The sequence below is a fragment of the Plectropomus leopardus genome, chromosome 11 (genome assembly GCF_008729295.1).
Source record: "Plectropomus leopardus isolate mb chromosome 11, YSFRI_Pleo_2.0, whole genome shotgun sequence".
Classification (NCBI taxonomy): Eukaryota; Metazoa; Chordata; class Actinopteri; order Perciformes; family Serranidae; genus Plectropomus; species Plectropomus leopardus.
The window spans coordinates 10,684,779-10,710,182 of record NC_056473.1 but is presented as its reverse complement, the minus strand read 5'-3'; the positions used below and the strand labels follow the sequence as shown (position 1 = coordinate 10,710,182).

Here is a 25,404-nt window from a genome sequence, read left to right as displayed (position 1 = left end):
GAAATATGAATTTCCCAAAGCCCTAATTTAATAGCATTACACATTTGCCAAAGTTTTTTGGTGGTCTCCACATGCTGCAGACTCTCTGTTCCTCCACTGGAATAAGAGTTTTGCGAATGCATCTCAGTCACAGCGGTGTTCACTTCATACAAATTGCCTATGAAAAGGAAAACACCCACATCGTTGCCCCACAGCCACTAACCAGAACTGTTGACACCTGGCAGGATGGATCCACGTTTATGACAAATTCTTGCCCCGCCATCTGCATGATGAGGCATAAACCAGGATTTATGAGACCAGATGGAATGTTTTTCACCCTTAAATCATGCACTCCTGGAACTCATGGGCCTGCTGTAGTCCCCATCTTGTTGTTGGCTGTCCTGCATTGTCTACATCATGCTGTAGCTCACTTGCTTTAAGATTTGACAGGTTTTCCACAGCGATATTTCACTCCTTCACATCACTGTTGCAGCTGTTACTTGTCTACTCTCGGCCCACCTGTTAGCCCGAATGAGGCTCGCCATTTTATGCTGACCTCTTTCATCAGCAACACATTCTCCTTGAGGACTTTGACGTGTTTGGTTTATCACACATTTCTTAGTAAACTCCAGACACTGAAGTGTGCAAAAACTCCCAGAGGGCTCAGTTTATGCTAGAAGCGGCCAATTTGGCAGTAGAAATCATAGAAGCTGCTTAGTCTTCAGATGAACCTCTTTAGCACGTCTGCCCGCTCCAAAACATGAACAAAAGCCATTTGAGTTCAGTTTTTTTTAGTAAATTTTACTTCCTTTTTTGTTAATTATCTCAGCTATTTCACCACTTTCTCCAATTAACAGTAACAAGACACAATTCTCATGTGTCTGCCAAAATGTGTAATATTTAGAACTACCTAATGGACAAATGAATACATTTGGAAAAAGATTCCATTAAACAGTTTGTTTTCAATGGAGCAGCTCCAGGCTGGAAGTCAAAGTAGCACAGATAAGCATTTTGATTTGCGCAAGTTGTATAAGTAACAGAAATACAGACACGCTGAAACAATTGCATTTTTTTTTCTCCACATTACATTAAACATTAATCTGGAATACAAGTCGGAAGTTATTGTCTTTGCTCCCAGGACTTATTCTTGCCAAAGGTTCTACCTGGAAAAGGGGTGTTAAAGTTTGCTTTTCTCTCAGCTTGAAATTAGTCATCAGTCAAACTTATCCATTTTTTCGGGACCTTTCTTATTGGATGCATTGAAACAGTTTCTAAATTACTTGGAAGCAGGCACATCTACTTGTAGGTGTTTTTAATAATGTTTTTGATATATCATCATTTCTGTAAATTGTTCTTTGTTTTCATTTTTAATTGTTATATATATTTCATTGTCTGCAACTGTGTTTTTTGTGCTGCTCCCTGTCTTGGTCAGGACACTCTTGCAGCAGAGGTTTTTTAATCGCAATGAGTCTTTTCTTCCTGGTTAAATAGAGGTTAAATTAAAAAAAAATAAGATAGGTCATAAATTGTCGATCTACAAAAACTTAATCAGCAACATGTCAAATACTGTCAGGACCCAGACCTCACCTCAAGTGTCCAGAGTGATGTTGGGTAGGGCTGCATGATTATGGCCAAAATGATAATCATGATTATTTTGATTAATATTGAGGTCATGATTATTCATTGACTTTAGGGACAATTTATTATTACACTTTCACAAAGAGAGGGAATTGCTTTCACTTCCATGTTGTGCTTCATTCCTGCTAACTCACAAGTCTTTGTAGCAAAATAGGACTTAAAATAAGGTTCTTCTTCACCTGAATTCACTTTGTCCATATCCGAAAAGAAAAAGAAAAATTCTGCCTAAAATATAGACTAACTACAAATGAATAACCCATCACAGAGTCCAACCAAATAAAAGCAGTGTTTATGAATGAAACACTTTATTTAAGCATTAATATTGCAGTCGATCATATTCATTTAATTATAGAACAACAAAATCCTGATCACGATAAATATTTGATTAATTGTGCAGCCCAAATGTTGGGTTGGGCCTTTTTTCCTTTTTTATTTCTTTATTTATTTTTGACATTTTATAGAAAAACAATGAATAATCAGCAGATTAACTAACAATTAAAAAATGTTTTCTCCCCTTTTTTTCCTGTTGTCCTGCCCAGCGTGGTGTGTGAGATTGGCCCTGTTGACCCTCTCAGTGATAACTGGGGCCAAGTGGAGGTGGAGGTGAAGGGAGGAAAACGAGGAACCTCCTCCATGTTCTTTACCTACAGGGTAAATCCTCTTTTTCTCGTGCGCGCGCACACACACACACACACACACGCACACACACACACACACTTTCTCTCTCTCTCTTTTTTCGCTCTCGCTCTTTCTTTCTCGCTACACTGTCAGTATGGAGGCGTAGAACTTTTGACCCAGAAAATAAACACATCCAAAAGCTCTCAACTGCTTTTGTTGTTTTATGGTTTCTATTATGTTTTCATGTCCTAACTGCACAGAGCCCCTTATCAGAACATACCAAGGGCATGGTCATTTATGTGGAATGAACAAATACAATCCTAATGTATTGGTAAATTAAGCACCCTAGATGCTGTCACATTACGGTGGAAATGCACTGTACATGATAAGCCACAATGTGTATGCATTCCTCTTTAACCAGATGCCGTGCAGAGGGCCCTCTTCTCTCTCAAATAGCTACACTGTAGCCTGTTAAAGTATTAAACTGGCTTTTCATATCTCTGGCTCCGCTAAAGCTCCCCCACAGGGGAGTGCTCCGCCTAACTGTTTGCTCAGCAAATTGAGGCAGATGTGGTGCTTGTATGAGTGTGTGTGTGTGTGTGTGTGTGTGTGCACAAATGTTCCTAATAGAGAGCTGGAGATCAAGGAGGTTGAGAGGAAATGTGTGTGCATGTGACACAGAATTGTGTGTGTTGTTCTTGAGCAAGCCCGAGGGTTGGAGCGTGTGTGTGCATGTAAATCCTTGCAGATGAGTATGTATTCATGCTGTATCTTATGACCCCTCCGCCCTCTCTCCTCCCTCACCAGGACCCGATTCCCGAGGAGGTGAAACCCTCTAGAGGACCCAAAGCTGGGGGCACCCTTATTACAATTTCTGGACGATTTCTGGACACTGGCACCAAGGATGATGTCCAGGTTACCATCGGAGGGGTGGACTGCACTGTGTAAGGACTTCTTTCCTCAATAATTGTCATTCACGCCAAAGTCCAATTCCTTTTCAATTCAGTCTCGTCAGTTGATAAGTGCTACTTGTTATTCAGACATTGTGTTCTATGCAAATTCTACAGTATGCACACTTTGAAGCCCATAAATTGATTTTTTTACACCCTTGAAGCAAAAATGGAATTGACCTTAACTCTGGTGTCATGAGCAGGAGTTTTTTCTCCCCATTTGCCTTCGCTGTTGTGACCACCAGTGTTCTGTCAGACCCACTCCATGGTGACATTTTATGCAGAGGTAACAGAAAAATAACGAGCCTGAGGAGCAGCAAAGCCAGGATTTAACAAGCTGTCAGGCTGCTGCCATGTTGGCCTCTGCTGCACAGTGACCTTGTGCGACCCCCCACTCCACCAACCAGTCAGTGTTATGTCCTTGTCTTTGCAGGGAGCACTTTGGAGCAGAGATCATCTGCAGGACAGGAGAATACCGAGCAGAAAAGGTGCCCTCCGACCGTCTCACCGTCATAGTGAAGTATGGCAGGAGAACTGAAAGAGACATCCAAAGTGCCTTCCAATTCTTGGACAATCCCATCGTGACGGACCACAACCCCAAAGGAAGCTTTGTCTGGTAAGTGTAAAGTAGCATCTCACTAGCCATTTTGCCTTGTTTGCAATGCTGCTTTAATTCCAATCGAAATATGATTGAGTTCGTTTACACAAACATGAATCAGTCCATTTATAAAGCTTGTGTATGGTGTTTACATGAGCACAAAGAAATTGGGTTATTCATATTTCCTGTCTACATGTAAAATACGAGCAACCAGCGCAGACGCCTATATATAATCAATATAATAAATAGTTCAATCAATATTTGTGAAGATGAGTTGCTCTCAGAAACCAAAAAAGTAAGCATGAAAGTCATAGGGTATGAAGTTGCTCCGTAGCCAATCAATTGGAGACTAATGTTTCTCCAAAGTTTTGAGATGTTTTAAATGTTTTTTTTCTTTTTAAGACTTTAAATATGTGTAGAAAAATGTATAAATATGTGTATAAAAATATGTTGGATTCAAAACATCAGCTTGTTTTTGTGACAGTGGAGTTTCCTCCCTCACGTGCCTGGAAAGTAAAAACAGGTCAAGACTGCAGCCTCAGGCTGATACGGCCCTCTACCTGACATCCTCCCAGTTTAATATGCAACTCAATTTCATACAATATATACATAGTAGGGGGTCTGTGCTCTGTCTCTTTCAGCTAAGGGGTCCTTGGTCTGAACTTTTATGAACCCTGTCTTAGACCATAGGAGCATGGATTTTGAAAATGAGTGTAGTTCCCTTTTAACTGCTACTTTCTTCTCTGCTCCCTCTCTCTATCAATCACACACACAAACACACACACACACACACACACACAATGTACCGAGCTATTGTTATTCCTCTTGTTACTCCTCTTATAACACTGTCGTCCACACCGGTGTCAGCCTGTCAGCCTGTCACTGTCACCGCATAGGACAGGGAACAGTGGATTAAGATATACTGCCTCTTTCATTACAGAAAGACAAAACTCGGTTTCGTTAGAAGTGAGACGCTTTCACTGCCACTTTTTTTTGTGCTTCTGTTATGTCTCTTGACTGAAGCCACACCTGCGCAGGTAGTCGATGGCGCTCAATAACAGTATTCCAGTATCTTTTGGAGTACTCTAGGTAGAATATTTGTGTTTCTCATTAACAGAATAAGGGCTTATACAGGTTTCTAAAAACAGGATATGGTGTTTACATCCCCAAACACATAAACGAGGTGCTCCAAAAATCTGATCATAAACAGGTTACTCATGTCAGTGTAAATGCACTCATTTTATTGAATGAAAGTTCAAGTGGAACTGTGTTACTTTTTTTTTCATATTTTTGTCCATATCATGTTTTACCCTTCTTTGAAGAGATTTGGGAATTTACCACAACGGCTACAGGGCTTTCAAAGGCCTGATAAAAAAATAAATTTCTCTTTAAAATCTTGCACTGTGCAGCGTTTGTTTTTAAAGACGAGAAGCGAAAAAGAAAAGAAGAATCTGCGACATTGATGACAAGGTCATATATAAAACTACAGTTTGGGAAGATTGAACACTTAGAGAAGCACCTGCCTTGTTCTCTACCTTGTGAGCTTCTATCTGTCTGAAACCTTGGTAAAGGGTATTAATGCTGAGAACCTTTTAGTTTTTTTAAAGTATGATTTGTCCTCCGAGAGTTGCTGAGTGTGCCTGTTTGTGTGTGTGTGTGTGTGTGTGTGTGTGTGTGTGTGTGTGTGTGTGTGTGCAGAATATTTCCCAGTGCTAACTTCTGATTTGCTGAAGGGGATACACATGTTAGTCTTTGATGTTGTACCAAACTGCTTGATGATCGCTGAAAATGGATGCATTAGACGGTTACCTTGCTTTTTTCTGTGCAATTGAAAGCACTAGGCCGTGTGTGATTAGGCACGCCGGCTGGAACAACAGACACCAGATATGCTGCTTGGAGGCTAAACTAATTTGTTTTCATCTCCGGTGAAAATTACCCGGGGTGCAATTTAAGAAGTGTGTCTGTATTCCCGTAACTCTCCCTATGAGCTTGTCTTTGTGGCTGGGGATCTCTGTACTCAAACATGTGTTTTACTGTGCTGTATGTGTATGTCTGTGTGTGTGTTTTAGTGGAGGGAGGAACATTGACGTGACCGGCTCTGGATTTGACCTGATCCAATCCGCAATCCTGAAGGTTGAGGGAGGCAACTATGAATCTTTTGAGGTGTGTCCATTTCTTTTTCTATTCCCATACATTTCCCATTTGCATAGTAGCTGGGATGGGGTGTAAAATGTAAATTAAACAGACTGCAATAACCTGCAAATGTTTTTCAACATTGATGGGCAAAATAAATATTCAACATGCCAAAATCTTTCTCCATTACACATTTTTTCAGTGCAACTATTTAATTTAAACCAGAAGCTGATATTAACTCCATTAAACTGCACTGATAAAGAAATCATTACATTTTGATTGATAAAAAATATGTGCAATAAAATGAAATGATACAGAAAAAAGTTTTGAGGCTCTGATCCATAGTCAGTGTATTACAATCAGTAGATGTCAGTCAGCACACCCCCAGTTTGGAAAAGCAGGCTGATTTTGAGGAGAGCATAGATGACAAAGTGAAGCTGTTGATGACTTCCCGTCAGAACTGGCCATCTGACAGAAAGGTTAATCTCTTAATATAGCGTGTACTTAAACTAATATTGATTTTTTTTTTTTTTTAGGTGCCTAAAATACATTTTGTTGGTGCCCCTATACACTACATTACATTGCTTAGCTTCTGTGTCGGACTTTAGCCTGCTTCTCCAAACTAGGGGCATGCCGACTGAAGACTTCTGTATGTTGAACCCTGACTATGAATAGGAATGCCATACAACCCCACTTAACTCTAAACTAAACTCTAAACTATCCCTTTAATACTTTGGCTTATGGCTTTGTTTGCAATGCCAGCTTCAAAACACTTTCTGTATAAAGAAATTAATGTCTCACAGTGTTCAGATGGCTTTACAGCCCATTCTTTGACACGGAGAGTCTTAAAATCTTAAAAATCTTTTTGAGGTGTGCTTGTGAATCTTGAAATAAATTTCACCCTCAAAATGTGTTTAGAGTTACCAAACACTTTCATAGTGTTGGTGAAAGAAAAGAGGATACAACAATGAATGTGACCCTGTCCAAACTGTTTTCGGAGGAGTCAATTTCATAATATGTGTATATTTACAGAACACAATACATTTTGTCTTTGTTTTCAACTGAATATATGCTGAAAAGAATTTGCAAATCATTGTATTCTGCTTTTATTTATGTTTTTACTCACCGTACCAACTTCTTTTAAATTGGGGTAGCATTTATCAGCATCCCTCTTGCTGTCTTCCAGTCAGCCTGTTGATTATCCCCCTCTAACAGTCGTCATTTCTTTGCCCTCTTCACTCTCTCCTTTACTGTCTCTTTCCTACTAGTCTGGTATCAGAGAGTTTCTGCTTTTTCATCTGTTCCCCTCCTCACAGCAGCAGCACTGTCCATCGATCTCCCCACATCTCATGAGCCCACGACTATAGTGGTTATTCATTCAGACTCTGTGAGGCAGGCACACGCGCGCACACACACACACACACACTAACACACATCTCCAGTTCTCCATGCTTCCACTGATCATCGAGAGTCCATAAGCCAGTATTACTTCATCTCACTTCTTAGGCCATAAATCCCTAAAAACCTGTAAGATTGCAGATAGCAGCGCCACTGTTTCACCCTCACCAAGATATAACTATGTTCCTCGTCCAGCTTAATCAAGTCAGATTGACTCTGCCAGGGAACTTAAAGGAGTTGCACACAGCTTGCTGCCGCCTGCCCTCCAGTGTACTGGGCAGCGTTAAGCAGTTGCAATTTTGTTCATTTCATTTAAAGCGCTAAATTTAATACCAGCATTAAGGTTGCAGAAGATTATGTGAATATGCAGCTCTTCACTACTTCGCTCCCGGCCAAGTCCCCGGTCCCCTGCCACCCGGGGGGACGACAGAGATTTGAAAAGACTCCTGGCTGCCACAAACTAGCAGCAGATGTATGTGTGTTATCTCAAAGGCCTTGGCTGGTCAACTTCATAAGCTTCTCTTGGTTTAAGTCTGTCCACTGAACTAGACCCAAATATTTGTGGCTGCTGGCTTGTGGTGAAAACATGTTGATTACATTGTGGGTCAGGTTAGCGGCTCAAAGCAGCATGTGTTTTTTTTTTAACTCTGTCTTCTGTAAAGACCCTCCAACTCATGTTTGCAGTTGTAAATAGAGACTTCAAGAGCTGGTTGAAACGGCTGCTCATTATTCACATTTAGCCTAGTTATAATAAATGATATTTATGATCCCCTTAATGTGTATTTATAACTAAATTAACTGGGGCCACACCACACAAGTTCTTAGTTCTTATGAAGAGATTAGGTGTTTCTAAATATTTACACATTATAACTGAAAGTGTAACTGTTGCATAGCTAACTGAATCAAAAAATAACCTAATATATGTTAAATTACAAGACATTATAACAACAGACTAAATGATCTGTAATCACTGAATATATCAGGGTAATCACATATTGTGCAAATAAAACCAAGTCACAGTTACATATATTTTAAGAATTATCAAATAGGTTAAATATATTGCTTGTCTCCTAAACCTGACAACACTTTTAAAGACAGTTTGCCTGTTACCCTTGTATTTCCTTCCTCCAAAACAGTAGTGAACACCAGGAGCTCATGCCAGGAGCTGACTTTTCATTAAAATAAAATTATGACTGGTGTGTTAACTGTGAGCCAAAATGATCAGAGCACAAAAGGCCAGACTGCCTCCCAAGTTACTAAATGACCGATTGCTGACAAGCAATTTTGCATTTAAAAGGTCCTTTTTCAACAGAGTCCGACACAATGCTTCATTATATCCCTTCAGGGAAACTTAATAGAGAACAATGAGGGCAAAACAGAATCCCCAATCTGCATCAACCATAATTTCTCTCATCTAGCTCAACTAAAAAAAAAAATAAAACAGTCTGTCATTATTATTGAGCCTGTTTGTACCTGGTACCAACAACGTTATTTGCAATTTACCACCTCACGTCTCTCCTCACTTTTGTGTGTGTGTGTGCGCGTGCGTGCGTGCGTGCGTGCGTGTGTATGTGTTTGTGTGAAAACATGAGAGCAGAGGATGTGTGACATTTTAGCAGTAGCATTTGAACTAATATAGGGAAAACACATACATACATTTGAACAGACATTGATGGTGCCCAGATGATGTATTCCAATGACACTGAAAGTTGGGGTGTAATAACTTTGGTGAGCGTTTAATTTTTCATCCAGTGTTTTCATGAGGTCAAAAAATTCAAAAAATGTAAAAAAAAAAAAAAAAAAAAAAATTAAATTTGTGCAATACTTTAGTTTATCATGGCCTACCAGCTCTTTGTTACTTTTAGACAGAGACAGGCTAGCAGTTTACCCATGTCCAGTCCTTTAGCTAAGCTAACTGGCTGCTGGCTATAGTTTCATATTCATAATGCAGATATCAGAGTGGTACTAATTTTCTCCGCTACTTCACAAAAGTTGAAGCATTCCTTTCAACACATAACTACATAGTCAGTATACAGAGCTTCAGCAGGTTCACAGCACAATAAAAATGAATTTAAAAGGAAAAATTTACTTTTTAGCAAAATGAGATAAACAAATTCAACCAGTGTCAAACTCAACAGGATCTGCGTGACTTCTTCAAAGCATTATCTGATGTAGCCTACGCTTTTTGCCTCGTCCTTTTGAAAAACTTACACTGTGTGTAGGGTTTAGCTGTCATGAGCAGTATTGTCAGCTCTGCATCGCAACAATCAGAGAGTGACAGAAATATCACCACCAGTCCGGCTAATCAAAACTAAATAAACAAAGCCAGAGAGGAGGAATGACTCAGTGTGAGTTGTGATTCATCGGAGGTTGCTATTCTACGATGACTGATTTTAATAGAATGACTAAAAAGAGACACACCACCTTCCCCATTGTACCAACCCAGGCTTTTTCCCCACCATCCCACCCCAGAAACACTCTTCTTCACACAAAAAAACCCCATGAATTCACACTAAAAGGTCCTCAACACCCACTGTTTGCTTTTCTCTCCCATATTTTCTATTTTGAATGCTGTTATATCCTCCTTCATGTATTGTTTGGCTTACTCTATGTGTAATGTGTCAACATATAACTTTGTATTATTTTTGTCCATTGGTGATATTTTACTATCCCTCTAATACATTCAGGTCGCCCACGAGAAGAACGACACGTTCATCAAGTTTCACTCTCCGACAGTATCCCGCCTCCAGAACCAGCCCCTTAAAACCTACGTCCAGCTGGACAACTGGGTGAAGGAACTGAAGCCATTTGACTACCACCCTAACCCCAGCTTCAACAATTGGACCAAGAAGGTCATCACCGAGGCCAGCATCATCATCGTCACTGTAAGTGCATGCTGCTCAGGCCTTTTATAATGCTGCAGTATGACAGCACAGTGTTTTTGAGAAGTCAGCCTCTTTATGTGAAGGAATTAAGACAAATGGTGTTATTATTTGACTTGAGGATAAAAATGGAAAAGATGCTGAATTGCAGTTGCTGCACCACATTTAGCTCTTTAGCTGCTTATGTTATGGATGGGTTTCATTGCATATACAAATTATGCAGATAGCAGTACATTTAATATTCAAGCTCAGTGGGGTGATTGTTTTGGAAGTCAAATGAACTGAGGCAAATGCACATCAGTAGATGCATTTATTTATCCAAACTCTTATGAACATACAAAAAAATATTCTTAATGTAAATATCCATTGCTCTGAAACGGTTTTCCCAACTTGGGGGTGGTAAGATAAACATGGGGATTCATGCGATAATTAACAGGCAATAGGCATATTTCTGACAGGCAAAATTGTGACTTTTTATGTTTCTGCCATCCTTACTTTTTATTGAATGACTGGGTAATTTTACATCCCAAGTGAAAAAGGTCTTTAATCTGCATATGACGAGTCTCATTTTTGGTTATACACATACTAACAAGTAAACATAGATTTATTTTAAAAGGTCCAATGTGTAGAATTTAGTGACATCTATTGGCAAAAATGTTGTATAATATTCATAAAAATGTTTTCATTAGTTTATAGTCACCTGAAAATAAGAATAGTTGTGTTTTTGTTACCTTTTCTCATATCAGACACCATACTTCTTTCATTCTTCATCAAAAGGAAGAAGTTTCAGTTTTGCAACCACACTGCTAGATGCCCCTAAATCCTACAGACGAGAGCTTTAATTCATAGTTAGAAAAAAAAAACTTGTTCAGGATACATCCAAATATAAATGATAATGCACATTACTCTATTACTGGTGTGGAATGAAATCCTCTTTAACTGACAAGTACCCAAGTTCATATTTGAGGTTCAGCATATTGTGTGTCCAAAGTTGGGCCTAAGTTTTTTACTGTATGCAAACACCAAAAATACAAAGGTAGAAAAATAATGTAAAAAGAAGAGAAACTTTTTTTTTTTTTATAATTCTGTCAACTGACTGTATGCTAGGAAAAAATAAATCAGGAAAACATTTCTTTTTATTCACCAAATGATTGGAGTTAAATGGAAGAGTTGAAGGTCAATATTTCTTTTTACACCCCATTTTAATTATTCAGTACTTTATCCTTATTAACTAATGGTAACTAAAATGTTGCTTTGTGCCATTTGGTCTGTGAGACTCCTTAACACAATACAGAGAATGATCCATCAACATGTTCTTGAGTTCAAGTTGCTTGTTTTTAAAGGTCAAAGTACTTTTACCTTCCTTTGCAGTGAAATTGCAGTGAAATTGGCCAGGAGTCATACAAAACACACTAATACTGAGAAATAGCAGGACAGTTTCCAGAGTGTTTCAGTTCTGCAGCATCCAGGTCAAAATTACAAGTAAACAATCTAAACAATTAAAGCAAATTAACAATCTACCGACAACACTTAAATCCTGTCTACCACTTAACATTGAAATGGCAGTAGGGACAAAGGAGACATTATATCACTTGGTGCTCATAACAGCCACTTAAAACAATAATCTGAGGGTAACATTTTGAACTCTGACTGACGGGGTTGATCTTGGCACTCCAGAGGGCAAGTAGCCTTCCTGAGCACCTTCTTGGTGTATAGATATGAAGGCTGGGATTGACCCCACCGTGAAAACTTACTTTTAGCTTTGATAAGACCATCAAGCTTGTTTTTGTTTGCTAAAGTCAAGTTCTCGTACCAAACAACAATACAAAACATTATGACTGATTCAATAAAACTTTCGTTAAAAGAGTCATCACCATCATGTTTTCAAACTGTTATGTAAGACTTAGGAAATCAATTGAGGGAGACCCTCATTTTCAATGATGCCAAGCATGAATGATTGAAAAACAATCTTAAAATAAACTGATAACCAATATGCACACCAGTTAAAAAAGAAATAAAGTCATACAAAATAACAGTATCAGTATATAATAGCTAAAAGTTTAAATGCAGGATAGTAAACATGGTATGGTGTAGAAGGTTGAAAGCAGTTACAGTCAGTTAAAACAAGATGTGACATAAGTCATTTTAAAAGCCATAATAGTGGCAGAGTGTCCAAGTTTAAGGTCTATTCCATGTATACAGTGCATTGTAAGAGAATGACAATTTTTCTAGTTCAGGTTTGATGAAGGGAATGTTGAGCAACAACCTAATCTGTGTCAATTTGGAGTTAAAGGGGATGAAACACAGATAATAAAAACCCATGCTGTTCACGCCTCACAGTTGGCCAACGTCTTGGGAAAAAGCCAGTGGTGGGTGCTGTAAGTTATGAACGTTAGGGCTGAGTGGTAGACCACATCCAGTGATTTCAATTTAGAGCCGGCAGCTTTTCCATATATGACACCCCCATAATCCAAAACATGATTCTACAATTCTTTTTCTATGTAGAAGAGAGAAACAATTCTTACTTCTATACAGAAATCCAAGTATTGTTCTTGTTTGTCTGATGAAGACTCAAAGTTAAACTGCAGTACTGTTACTGTCCCCCTATCTCATAAGACAAAAAAGCAGCAAATCATCACAATTAAGAAGTTGGACATGTTTTGCATTAGTTCGTTACAAATCAAATTCTTTGTCCATCACCTAATCAGTTATTTGTCTAATCATTTCAGCTGTAGATTTGTCATATAACTTAGAACTTCTTTATGTCAGTTTCAAGGCTCCATAGGAGTCCCTTTTTTTTTTTTTTAAAGTTTCTTTGTGCAAACACACTTTAGGTAAATTAACAGGAAAGGAATCTGCAAAGAAAGGTCTGAGGCCTTTTCAATTACTCAAATGCTGGTTTCACTTAAACTAATTTCCTTATATATTCCAGACTGCATTATAGTAATTGAAAGCATGTCTGTAGACACAGAAGTGTGCTGTGGAATTTCAGAAGTGTATATTGCAATGCCAGAGCTGTGGGATTGACTGGAGCCGTGCCTACACTGTCTTAAGTAAGAAATTACTTAGAAATGTGCTTACAATGAATATAATCTTAATCTTTCTAATTACTTTGGCACTCATCGTGGAAGAGTGAAGAGCTGTTATAAACTTTCCAGCCCATTACTAATGAAAATATGATGTCTCTACTTGATGGTGCAGTAATTAATTTCTCTCCCATGGAGTTCAGTCACAACAATCTGAGCTTTACAGTTGATATTCTTCCCCTGCAGGGTCGAGGATTCTCCAAAGCTATGACGGCCAAAGAGGCTCAAGCATTCGTGGGTGATGTTCCCTGTCAAGTCAACACGCTTCAGGATGACAAGCTGTTTCTGGACCCGCCTTCCACCACGCCCCGGGCTAGCTCCCGACGGCACCGCAGGGACACCCGCCCCGAGCTGCTGGACTTAACAGTAAGATCATACAAAGTCAGGCAGACACAATGTGGTGGAGAAAACCACACTGTAAAAAACACTCAATTGCAAGTAAAAGTATATAACTATAATCAGGAAAATGTAGATATGTGAAATTATTCCATTAAGCTATTTTTTTAATAAACATCAATACAACTTAACAAGCACAAATGACCAAAAAATAAGCATATCAACAAAACTTGAAACAGTGCAGTGTTGATAACATTAATGATTCAAAGGTCTGTCAGCAAGGCTCCAGCATTTGAAGGAATCAGCAAGTGACCCATACAATAGATCAAACCTGGAAACAAAAGAAAAGTTCCTGTGGCACAGTCAAAGCAAAAAAACAAACAAACAAGATGACACGCCTTTCACCTGTAAGAAATTCATCATATTATTTAAACATGGGATCTTAAAAGCAAATACATTCCTCAGAAGTCGAGCATCTGGCTCCCATGACATGTTAACTCTTTATATAAAAGACAAAAACTCATTTCAGAAAAGCTAATAAGATTTTTTTTCATGTAAGCTGGAGCATTTTTTTATGTAGAATTGCAACTACTAATTATTTTTTTGTGGATTAATTTGATTACTTTCTCAACTGAGTGATTGGTTGATAGACTAATTGAATGGTTGGTTTGTATGTGCTACAATTACCCAGAACCCAAAATGACACCTTCACAATACTAGTTTTACCCAACCAATAATCCAGCCTTCAAAATTATTCAAAATAAATCAACATTAGAGAGGAAATGCAGAAACTCAGATTCAGAAGTCAAAAACTAAAATGTTTTGATGATTATCAAAGTAGTTGCTGATTAAGTGTCTGTCATTTGACTGACTAATTGTTTCAGCTATACTTTATTTTACCTTTAAGAAGTTTAATCTATGAGCAATGTTGGGAAAGTTACTGTCGAAATGTAATAGGTTACAAAATTACTAGTTACCCTGTTTAAATGTTATATGTTATGTAACTGTTTTAATTACTTCATGGTGTAACTAACAACATTTGATTTCTTTTCTTGGGTGACTGATTGTGGTTACATTAACTTACCTGAAAATGTTTCCTCAGGTTTGACACCCAGCATTCCAATGTTTACAGCATTTTCACCATTGCTAAACAAGATTAATACTGTGCAGTAGTGTTAGAGCTCTTCTCTGATTTCAGAGGGAAAATATTCATCAGTCTTGTTAAAAGGCATTCTTGTCCAATGGCATGGTCACCCGCCTCGGCATGGTCTGCTGGTGGAAGGCATGGCTGACTCAGGTTGCTCACAGCAATGCCCAGTGATTTGATTGGTAGATGGTAAAAACAGCACTCCTCAAAAACTGAGCGCATAGCCTGCATACTGCTAAATGAATAGAGCCTGTCTGGACACAGAGACCGCTCTTTGTAAGCCAGTCTATCCTTGACGGAGTTTCATGCAAATTTTGTCACAGAAGTTTTTTTATTGACCTTGGCATAAATCCTTGTCGGGATTTATACCAAAAGAAATCATGTATCAATAGCCAAAAGATGCAAAGCAACATAATGAACGTTATATTCTACATATATGCGTTTCATTGAAAATAATATTATAATATATAATATTTACATGCAACTCCATTGTAATTACCAACATTTTGTTTAGTAACTGTAACTTAGTTACATATTTTTTCTCAGTGAATGCAATTAGTTAATTCTCTTAAATCTTTATTTTAAACATTAGGAGTACTTTAAGCTGTCAGATAAATGTAGTGGAGTAAAATCTGCACCATTTTCCTCAGAAATACATATGAGAATAGAAGTATAAAGTGTCTTTAAAAGATAAAAATCAAGTACAAATACCTCAAATAAATGCATTGCTTCAGTAAATGTACTTACAGACACGCGCACAGACTTGCCGATGAGAGCGTGCATGCGCCATGAATCTTTACTGTACTTCTCTAGGCATGTCCTCTGTACATCTGGGGACCCCATTTTTTTCACCGGTTGAACAGTTTTCATGTAGCTACAGGCTCTTTATAATTACATTTAATTATAGCCGAGCCACAATTGTGATGAATACTGTAACCTCTCCTCTGGGTAATTCCTTCAAGTGAGCTATTGTTTCAATTCTGCGGCTCTGTGCTGCATAAAAAAAAGTGACACCAACAGACTATCAATAGGTACAGAATACCTACACAGAAAAAGCTTGATTATAAAGTGTCACACTCAATGCACTTATGCATTCGTTCAGTTAATGCGGGTCTGCCAACTTGCACATAGCCCCAGCCCACTTTAGAAATACTGAAAGGTCCTGCTGCTGCTTTAGCAGAGCTGTGGGCAATTATGTAGATTCTTCTTCATCCCAGTTTCCTCTGCAACGCTGTAGAATCTTTTCCATCGACACCTACCTGAATAAATCTCTGGCTAAAATGTCGAGAGCTTGTGCAGATAATAAGATTCTCTCTCTCACTCTGTTTATCCACAGATCAAGTTTGGGAAAGGGGAGTGGGTGGTCGGCTCGGTGGAATACGAGAAGAAGAATGATTTGTCACTCTACATCATCATCCCTGCTGTCATCGTGCCCATGTTGCTCATCATCGCCATTTCCGTCTACTGCTACAGGTAAATTAAGCTATTTCAGGTAAACGTCACATACATTATTTATTTGTTTTAAAAAGTAAACTAAGTTGGTTTACAGTTAGTGTAACCACCTCAAATAGCATGTTTTAGAGTAGAAAGGTCTAGTAGAAATATTTATTATCTGAACTTCTTGACCCTACAGTTAAATGTCATATAATACTCTGTTTAGGCTTTTTAAATTTTTTTTATTGTTATTATTTTACAGATACCTACTGTACCCTTTTTTTGCAGGAGAAGCTGTTTTCACTTGTCATTTAGCAAAAAGCATCATCCACTTTACTGTTAAATTACAAACCTGCAATATTTTCTACTAGTGGTTAACTCTGCCTTTTTCCCTGTGACTCTTTAACCCTTGTGTTTTCTTAAAATGGCTTTACCTAGCTCTGCTGTTTGCATAAAAAAAATAAGAATAATTTCAAAATCAGTTTCCCTTGAAGTACTCTTTTCCTTTTCTTCTGACCTTGTTAAAACCATAGACTGTAAAACCAAATTTGTGTTGAAAAACTGGGCTTGCAGATTTGATAAAGAGGATGTTAGTTATGTTTGGTGTCAATTAGGCATTAGAGAGGTTTAATTTCAGGATTGACCTCTTATGTTAATGAATAAACTGTTACAAAACTCAAATAACAGAAATCAGTATAGACTTATTTGGGGATTTGGGAGAAGTGGTGCTGCATAAAATGTACTGTCAACATCAATCACAGATGTACCTTTCAAAAGTCATTGGATTTGATTATTTTATTTAGTCTTATGAGTCTTAAAGACACAAATCCGAAGCATTGTCATCAAACATATTGATTTATTGATTCTGAATATATAAAACGGTTTCAGTTAGCCTTTGGTGGCATCAAGGTATTACGTTTTGATAGGTTATTTAGAAATCCTGATGATATTGATTTTAATAGTGTCAAAGATACAGATGCTCTTTTTCTATTAAACTCATACGGAGATGCTGTATTTTTTTTTTTCAACAATATTTTTATTGACTTTACATATTTAACTAACAGACACTGAATAAAACAATAACAATACTTGAGTTAGACATAAAATAAAATAATACATAGACATACTGTACTAGACATACATAACAAAAAACAAAACAGACATATCAAAAAACATATTAATAGACATAACTAAATATAGACGGGCTCAGCAGCACATTAATTTCAAAATCACTGTGCACCCTGACGGCTAAGAAATTCCATTAGAGGTTTCCACACTGTTTCGAATTCTTCTGCCTTTCCCCTTGTTATATAAGTCAGTTTCTCCATTACAATACAAGATGCCATCTCTTTCACCCATACATGTATTGAAGGTATATCCGGTTTCCCGGAGATGCTGTATTAACACATATAATGTACAGCACTCGCCACCAGAGGTCAGCTAAGAAATATGGTGACTGCCAGTAGTTACAGGAGTGTAAACAGCAGGCCACCAACGGCAGAGAGAGGCAGTGAGTCAACAACTGAACAGCGGCATACACTAATACCCTGCACTGCACTTTCCCGCTCTTATAATTAATGGTTACTGCAGTCATTTCTCAGCTACTGACCATGACAAGAAAAGTCGATGCTTTTGCAAAGTTTTGTTATATTTACCCCCAGAAGAAATATAATGAATTGTATTCCCTAAATGTAAATGTTTCCTTGTGGTATTGAAATTAGCAATAATCAATATTTTTAGGTAGTGTATCAAAGTTAAAAATTCCACGTTTGTGACAACTCTAATTAGTACTGTGTCATTTTCAGATTTTCTGTGCTGGGCTTTTAAAAAAAATGATCAGGAACAAATCTCTTAACATTAGGAAAATTAATCAAGTATTAAGCTGTTAAAACCAAGTAATGTGTTTTTCTTTTTTCTTTTTGAGTGGATAAAAGGTCCCAGTACAGCAAGTAGACTATGAAAATGAATTAAAGCCCCACAGAAAAGTAATAAAAAAAACAATATTGTGTAACAAACATTTTGAGTTTTTTTATTCTTTTAGCAAACTTGTGACCCCTCAGATTTATCCTTGGGATCCACTTCCTTTTTAAATTAATGTCATTATTTTTTAATTGTATCAGCTTAATGTCATTGTAGGGATTGTTTAAAGTAGCATCTTATCCTCTTAATTTTTCCTGTGCTTAATTTCACCTGCTCAGATGATGCATCTGAAAGACTCTCCCCCACATAAAATGTATGATTACGTTCCCAGCTGATGTGTTTGTCACAGGCAGTCATGCATCAGTTAAACTGCTGAATATTAATAAAACACCTACTACATACCAGAAACAACAGACTCGCAGTGACAGAGTCATACCAGCTCTAACAGGATATTTTTAAGAGGAGACTAAGAGGAAACACTGTAGCTGAGTTATCGGCCAGCTTTGCTGACTCAAACCAAAGTCTTTGAACAGCAATTAGACCTGAAATAATTTTCTAAAAGTTAAAATCCTTTCATGTTATGATGATATGTGTGTTGTCTTTGTTAAATCTGTTCAGGAGAAAGAGTCAACAGGCAGAGAGGGAGTATGAGAAGGTGAAACATCAGCTTGAGAATCTGGAGGAGAGTGTACGAGACCGCTGCAAAAAGGAATTCACAGGTACCAGCATTGCTGCTGTGCAGAAGCTCAGCAATATCACTAATGCCCCTCAAAGGATCCATGTTTCTAAAAAGCTATAAAGTAATGAAGTGCTTCATAGCTCTGATTACATTTCTTTGATGTATTGTACTGCAGTGAATTAAATAAATTCTCCTGCTTAACATCATGTTATCATCATTACGAGGAGCAGTTTTGCAGTAACCGTAATAGAAAACAATCTTTCACAGCTGAAATTATTTTCCCGGAAAAGCTCTCCCTTCTCTGCCTCTCGCAACATAATGATTGAGACAGACGAGCTGCACACAAATGAGAAAAGGCTGCTTATTAAAAAGGAACAAGGTGCTATTTTCTTGTTTTTATTATCTTGCAGACTTGATGATCGAGATGGAGGACCACACCAACGAGCTGAGTGAGGGACGGATCCCCTTCCTGGACTACAAAACCTACACTGACCGTGTCTTCTTCCTGCCCTCTAAGGACGGGGCCAATGATGTCATGATCACAGGGAAGCTTGACATCCCAGAGGCTCGACGGGCCACCGTGACCCAGGCGCTCAACCAGTTCTCCAACCTCCTGAACTCCAAGACGTTCCTCATTAATGTAATTACACTGCACATGAGAGAATCACTGAGTGGTTAGCTGTGGTGACAGACTGATAATGTCTGCATACACAGAGTTTACTGCAGTGTTGTAAAGGTGTTCAACATTAGAGCTTCACATCTAAATTTGTTGCATTTTCTTTTTAGCCGGGTAAGGAGAAGGGCTCTAGGAGGTCAATCAGCCGGTCTACCACTTTAGTCCAGACTGAAATATCTCAGCAACTGTTAAATCGATTGGCATCAAATTGAATATTGACGCTCACGGTTCTCAGATGATGCATCCTAATGACTTTGGTGATCCCCTGACTTCTCTTCTAACACCACCAGTAGGTTCACATTCGTGCTTTTTAGTGAAATTTCAACAACTACTGGATGAAATTTGGTGCAGACTTTCACTTCACCCCACAGGATCATTTGTAATAGATTTACTGATCCCCTGACTCGTCCTCTGGCACCATTATCAGGTCAAAATGTTGGTAGAATACTTTGGTTTATACCAAATTCCTGCAAAACTATCGAGATTCCCGTCAGCCTCAGTTGTAACTTGTGTGTTTAATACTGAAGTACCTGCTAAACTTTAGGCTGTTAGCATTGTCATTATGAGCTTAGTATTTAGCTCAAAGCACTGCTATGTCAGTACCAGGTCCCCATCTGATGTCATGCGGACCAAAAGTACATATTACTATAAACTTACAAGAGAGACATCTGTAAATGCCAGCTCTATGGGCCACACAGTGAGGAAGCAGCGCTGATCTCAACTTCTATACAGCTTCATGCACCACTGGGATACTTTCATAGAAATGATTGTGTAGTACATAACTGGAGCCCAAAAAAGATGTACCCAAGCTCCGTATTATTATTATGACATAGGTTAAGTTTACGGTTAACTGGATAATATTTATGAAATGTTTTAGCACGAAATGTGTCAAATTTGACACGAACACAATAGGTAAGATGTTTCGTGAACAGAATATTAAACCAGCTCATCAAATTAGTGAAGCCGTGTAAACATCAAACCACATCTAGAGTGTCTTTCTCTCATTTTGAGCTACTCAGAAATCACAGTACATACATACACAGTTGTGGTGTCTATTCTGAACAAACTGAACTGGCCTTATTCATCATAATGAAGAAGTGAGCAACACTATGGCTCTTTAGGTGTTTTAATAGTGGTTGGACTACAATGGCACAGAGCCATGGGTTATATCAGGCTGTGGCTACACAGGCAACCCTCCAAAAATGTGCCAGGGTATATTCATTGTGAATTCAATACACTGCATTCACAGCCCTACCTGTACTTACTTAGGTAAACTTTTATTAACAAAATCGCAAGTGAGGATTTACCTCCCACAGCTCTGGTGGTGCACACATCTGTTAGCTTTAAAAATCTGCCATACCACAGTGAGTGCACAGAAAGGTCCTTTTTATCTCTCTAAATGCAGCCTCCCTTGCCTTGATTTAAGGACTTTGTAATGTGTTAGTTAGTGGAAAACAGTACTGGAAGTAAGAAGCGGAAGACAGAGCAGAGGGAGACGTGTGAAGATTCCTAATAATCCAATATTGCTGGCAGAGAAACAGCCTCTGAGGTGTTAACTGTACATGTGTGGGTGATTCCTCTTCCACTAATTGGTATCTTTTCTTAGATGCAATATTTTTCAAGGCAGAACTGAATTTACCTTGATAATTATTGTTTTCGGAAGAATTAGTCTTTTGATTATTTATGCATATTATGTTGGATTTGCTCGTGCGTGCATGTGTATGTGTGAGGGCTTCATTCAGATGATTAATTTAGCTTGTCTTTGCCTCTTTCTTTATGTGTATGTTGGTGTGTTTGTAGTTTATCCGTACCCTGGAGCGCAGTCATGACTTCAATGCCAGGGCCAAGGTTTACTTTGCCTCCCTGCTGACGGTGGCTCTGCACGGGAAACTGGAATACTACACTGACATTATGAGAACACTGCTGCTGGAGCTGATGGAGGAATATGTCCACAGCAAGAACCCAAAACTCATGCTGCGCAGGTGAGTGAGGAGCAACTCGGTGCTGCTGCTATATACTGGTGCAGTCAGATACAATGCCAAAACAGCAGGGTCAAGTTTAATATCTAAGATGTTTTGTACTGCTAAGATATCACAGCAGATACATTTCTTGGATGCTTCTTAGTCATGCTTGCAGAGTTGTTCAAGGGTTGGGGATGTAGGTCGGTCAACCACTTTGGTCCAGACTAAAATATCTCAACAACTATTGGATGGATAGCCATAAACGTTTGTACAGTCATGTTCCCAAGAGGATGAATCCTACTGAGTTTGCTAAACATGTAGTCTGACTCACTGGATGTAGACTGTAGCTATAAGCCTGCCATTGGCTGGCTGATTTATGCTGGCATTCTTCTACCCCTCCACTACATGTATGTTAATGTCTCTAAATACACTTCGCTGTGGGAAACAACAACAAGAACCTACAAGCTAACAACCAATGTTGTGACAAAAATTTGTATTGTGAAATAAAGCATGCCTACCCTGATCTACACCAAAAAAATAACTTGTTAACTTACCTAAAAACCTCCAGATTCCATCTCATGCCCAATGTTGATCCATTTTCTGACACGGGCAGTCGTAGTTGATTTACATCTTTTTACTGCAGCAGCATATGCCAGTGACATTGACTTCACCAATGCTCCTATCTGTTCCACTTCTCACAAGCTTCTGTGATATTGTCATAATAATGTTCTGCAAGAGCCACATACAGGTAGCAAATTGTTTGTGGTTTTAACAGATCCAGTGGGATTCTCCAGAGATAATATGTAGTCATGCTTCACCTTTTAGGTTGATTATCATGTAATGTTTGTCTTTTTTTTATCACCAAAAGTTCACAGATGACATATGACTGGTAATTTTTTTTTGTGGCATTTTCTTTGGCATTTAGCGCCACCAGCAGGCTGTAGTTTGCAATTATCTAGTAGATATCTCTACATCTACTGGATGGATTTGCAGTAAATCTTGTACAGACATTCATGTTAGCATAAGCTTGTAGTTCAACGCACCACTGTCCCTGAGTAATATCTTCACAGCCAGCGTGGCTGTAGCCTTGTTAAGCAACTCTTGCACTGAGATCATTAGATGTCCTTATTTCTCAGCTCTATAATCAGAATCACTTCATATCTAAACCCTGGCAGCAGTATAATTAACCAGTTTAGGAGGACTGGGATTCACTTCAAGTTGCAGTGGACTGTTTCATTCTGTTGCCATGTTTTCTGTTGAATTTTGCTCTGACTACTGTAGTCCACTATCAAGAGCCAGACTGCTGCTTGATCTATTCCAGTCCTCTTCCTTCTGTTTCTCCTTCTGTTTTTTCCCCTCCAAGTCCAAGCACAGCGTGCTGTGTGATTCTTCTTTTTCTGTTTCCCTTTGTCATCGTATTCATCTTCTCATCCTACAGCTCGTGACACAAAAATTGGTTTTGTCCCATACTGTTTTTAATTGAGTCAAATTAAATTGACTATTTGCAAGTTATTTTATGGCACAATCCTGCATCAGGATGGCTTTTCAATTGACATTTCTAATTTAAAAAAATATAACTCAAATACTGTTCTCATTCTATTGTATGAATAAGCTCCATCTCTCAATCCTGATGAGAGCAACTCTCATTAACTGTAAATCACCTGCAGTGGATCATCCAGCCTGACCCGAATTCTATTTTAATAATTGCCCTTTTCACAGAGCAGAGAGATCAGTTGTTATATTACAAAAATTTGCTATGCCTCATTTAGAAAATTATTTAAAAAATAATGTTATGATTGGCATGAAATTATAACTTATTATTATAACTAATTAATTGGTATTTTTAGGATCTTGCCAAATCCAGCAAATGTTTCCTCTGATATTGCGTAATATTAATTGCTCAGTGTTTTCTCCCTTGGCAACATCTCCTAATTCCTGTGTTGTTTTAGCGCGTGTAAACATTCAGCTGACTAATTTGATTGAAGTAAATAGCCCTCAGAAACAAATCTCCATTTTTAGAATTCTTTGTTCCTCACCCTCTACGACACTATAATGACCGTGTCAAGGTCAAATTGTCCACTGATGGCGGCCTCCCCTCCCTCAGCAGGACCTACTTGCCTGACAGTACAGTCACTCATCGCGACTGGTGGGGGGGTTATGTGATCTGAACTGTCTGCTGTGCCTAGGCACGCTGTGACTGGCTGTTATGCAAGTACACATCTTAATTATCCCCCAATGGAGAGGCTCATTATGCTGATTAGGCCATTGTGCCAACACAACCCCCCTTTATATACAAGACATCTAATTAGGCATGCTAGCAGCTAACAACCGGCGCCACCAGTGGATATGTGACATTAGGATGGGCGATCCGTCAAATGACCACTGACATGATTTTTGTATTAAAATATCCTGATACTGACAAGCAGTGCAGAAATTTCCCCTGTTGACATTTTGTAGCTGCATGGTCTTAAGAAAGTAGTGTTTTCACGAGAATACGTTGACAGTACAACGTACAACAATCTACACTGCAGTGCTGCCGTATCACCTCTCATTCAGCTTTGCCTGTAGAAATGGAATATGTTATTTCTTTTTATCCCCTACCACCTTTGAATCAAAAGAATTTGTTCTTAATGACTTGTCTGGTTAAATAAAGGTAAGGTAAAAAATAACTAAAAACATAGACTTGAACATCACTAAGAAGATTTAGAGTTCCATAGGCTCGATTGAACAGGTTGAGGAACTCAGTGTCCCTCAGTCTGCCAACATATTAAATCAGAGTATGGCTTCTAAGCAGCGTCAGTGTACCTGAGCCAAACAATGAATGCAACAGGAATGATTAATTTGTTGCACTGCACCCACTTTCCACAATGTCTGATGTGATTTGTAGCGTTTGTTCTATGTTTTTTGTTGTTTTTGCTTTAATGTTTTATATTTTTTTATGTGCATTTTTGTGACGCATTTGTCCTGGAATGCAAGACAAATATCAGATTGTTTTTCAGATAATCAAATCACTTCAAATCACATCAAAAATCATAAAAAACATTCAACATATTTCTAAATATTTTAAGACAAATGCACCTACATGAGCTCACTTAAAACACAGTACATCAGTGAAAGCATAATATGCATTATGGCTAGGCAGTGATTATTTCTCAAGGTTTCTTATAGATTCAGAATTTAAGTTGCACAATATTAAAATACTAATTATGTACGTAACATCCTTTTCTTGTATTTTCTAATCCAGTGTTATTTTTTGCAGTACCATAGGTGTAGACTTGAGTCGCATTATTTGGACTCGAGTCAGAGTTGAGTCACAAACTGATGACTTTCAGCTGGACTGCAAAATTTTGAAAAACTTCCAAGTTTACATGGACATTAACACCAATGACTCTTGAATTCACTTGTACGTGAACCTTTTGAGTTGAAATTACTTGAAACCTTTCCCCAAGTCTCAAGTTCCTAAAAGTATGTTATTTAACCTTTGAAACCTGAGCAAACTGACTTGTTTTTATCTAAAATCATGGGAAGTGTGTGAAGAGCAGTGAGAGAACAAATGACCCCAAGTTAGCAAGAAATTAGTAAAAAGTAAAAGAAAATTACCTGAAAATTAGTTTAAAAAAATGAAAGGTAGAAAACACTTGCAAAAAAACCCAAACAAACAAGGCAAACACAGCCTCAAAAAAGGTGCTTAAAATTATATATATTTGTAATATAACCTTAAATATGTGATTTGATAATTGTAAATATTTTTTTTCCCTTTTCCTTAGACATTTTTCCCAAGCTTTTTTTCAAAAAATAATTTTATAAATCTAGTAATTTATTGCAATTTGTGGGACATTTCTTACCAAGTTGCCTTTTTCCCATGTTTTTGGAGAAATCAAACATTTAACTCAGGGTTTAAAGGTTTAAATACTTGTGAAAGGCATCTGAAAGAAGCACCAGAAAAATGATGTCGCTCCAGCTTTCAAA

At 38.1% G+C, this 25,404-nt stretch overlaps 1 protein-coding gene across 2 annotated transcripts in view; it reads left to right on the top strand.

Moving 5' to 3' along the window:
* Positions 1-25,404, top strand: part of plxnb2b (plexin b2b) — a 151,767-nt gene that overhangs the window by 110,645 nt on the left and 15,718 nt on the right. For both annotated transcript variants that reach the window (XM_042496047.1, XM_042496046.1), the window contains 10 exons: positions 2,157-2,268; positions 3,043-3,179; positions 3,619-3,801; positions 5,853-5,946; positions 10,002-10,199; positions 13,469-13,648; positions 16,102-16,238; positions 18,738-18,838; positions 19,209-19,438; positions 21,275-21,456. In XM_042496047.1, coding sequence (XP_042351981.1) covers positions 2,157-2,268; positions 3,043-3,179; positions 3,619-3,801; positions 5,853-5,946; positions 10,002-10,199; positions 13,469-13,648; positions 16,102-16,238; positions 18,738-18,838; positions 19,209-19,438; positions 21,275-21,456 — 1,554 coding nt within the window. The remainder of the gene's footprint in view (positions 1-2,156; positions 2,269-3,042; positions 3,180-3,618; positions 3,802-5,852; positions 5,947-10,001; positions 10,200-13,468; positions 13,649-16,101; positions 16,239-18,737; positions 18,839-19,208; positions 19,439-21,274; positions 21,457-25,404) is intronic.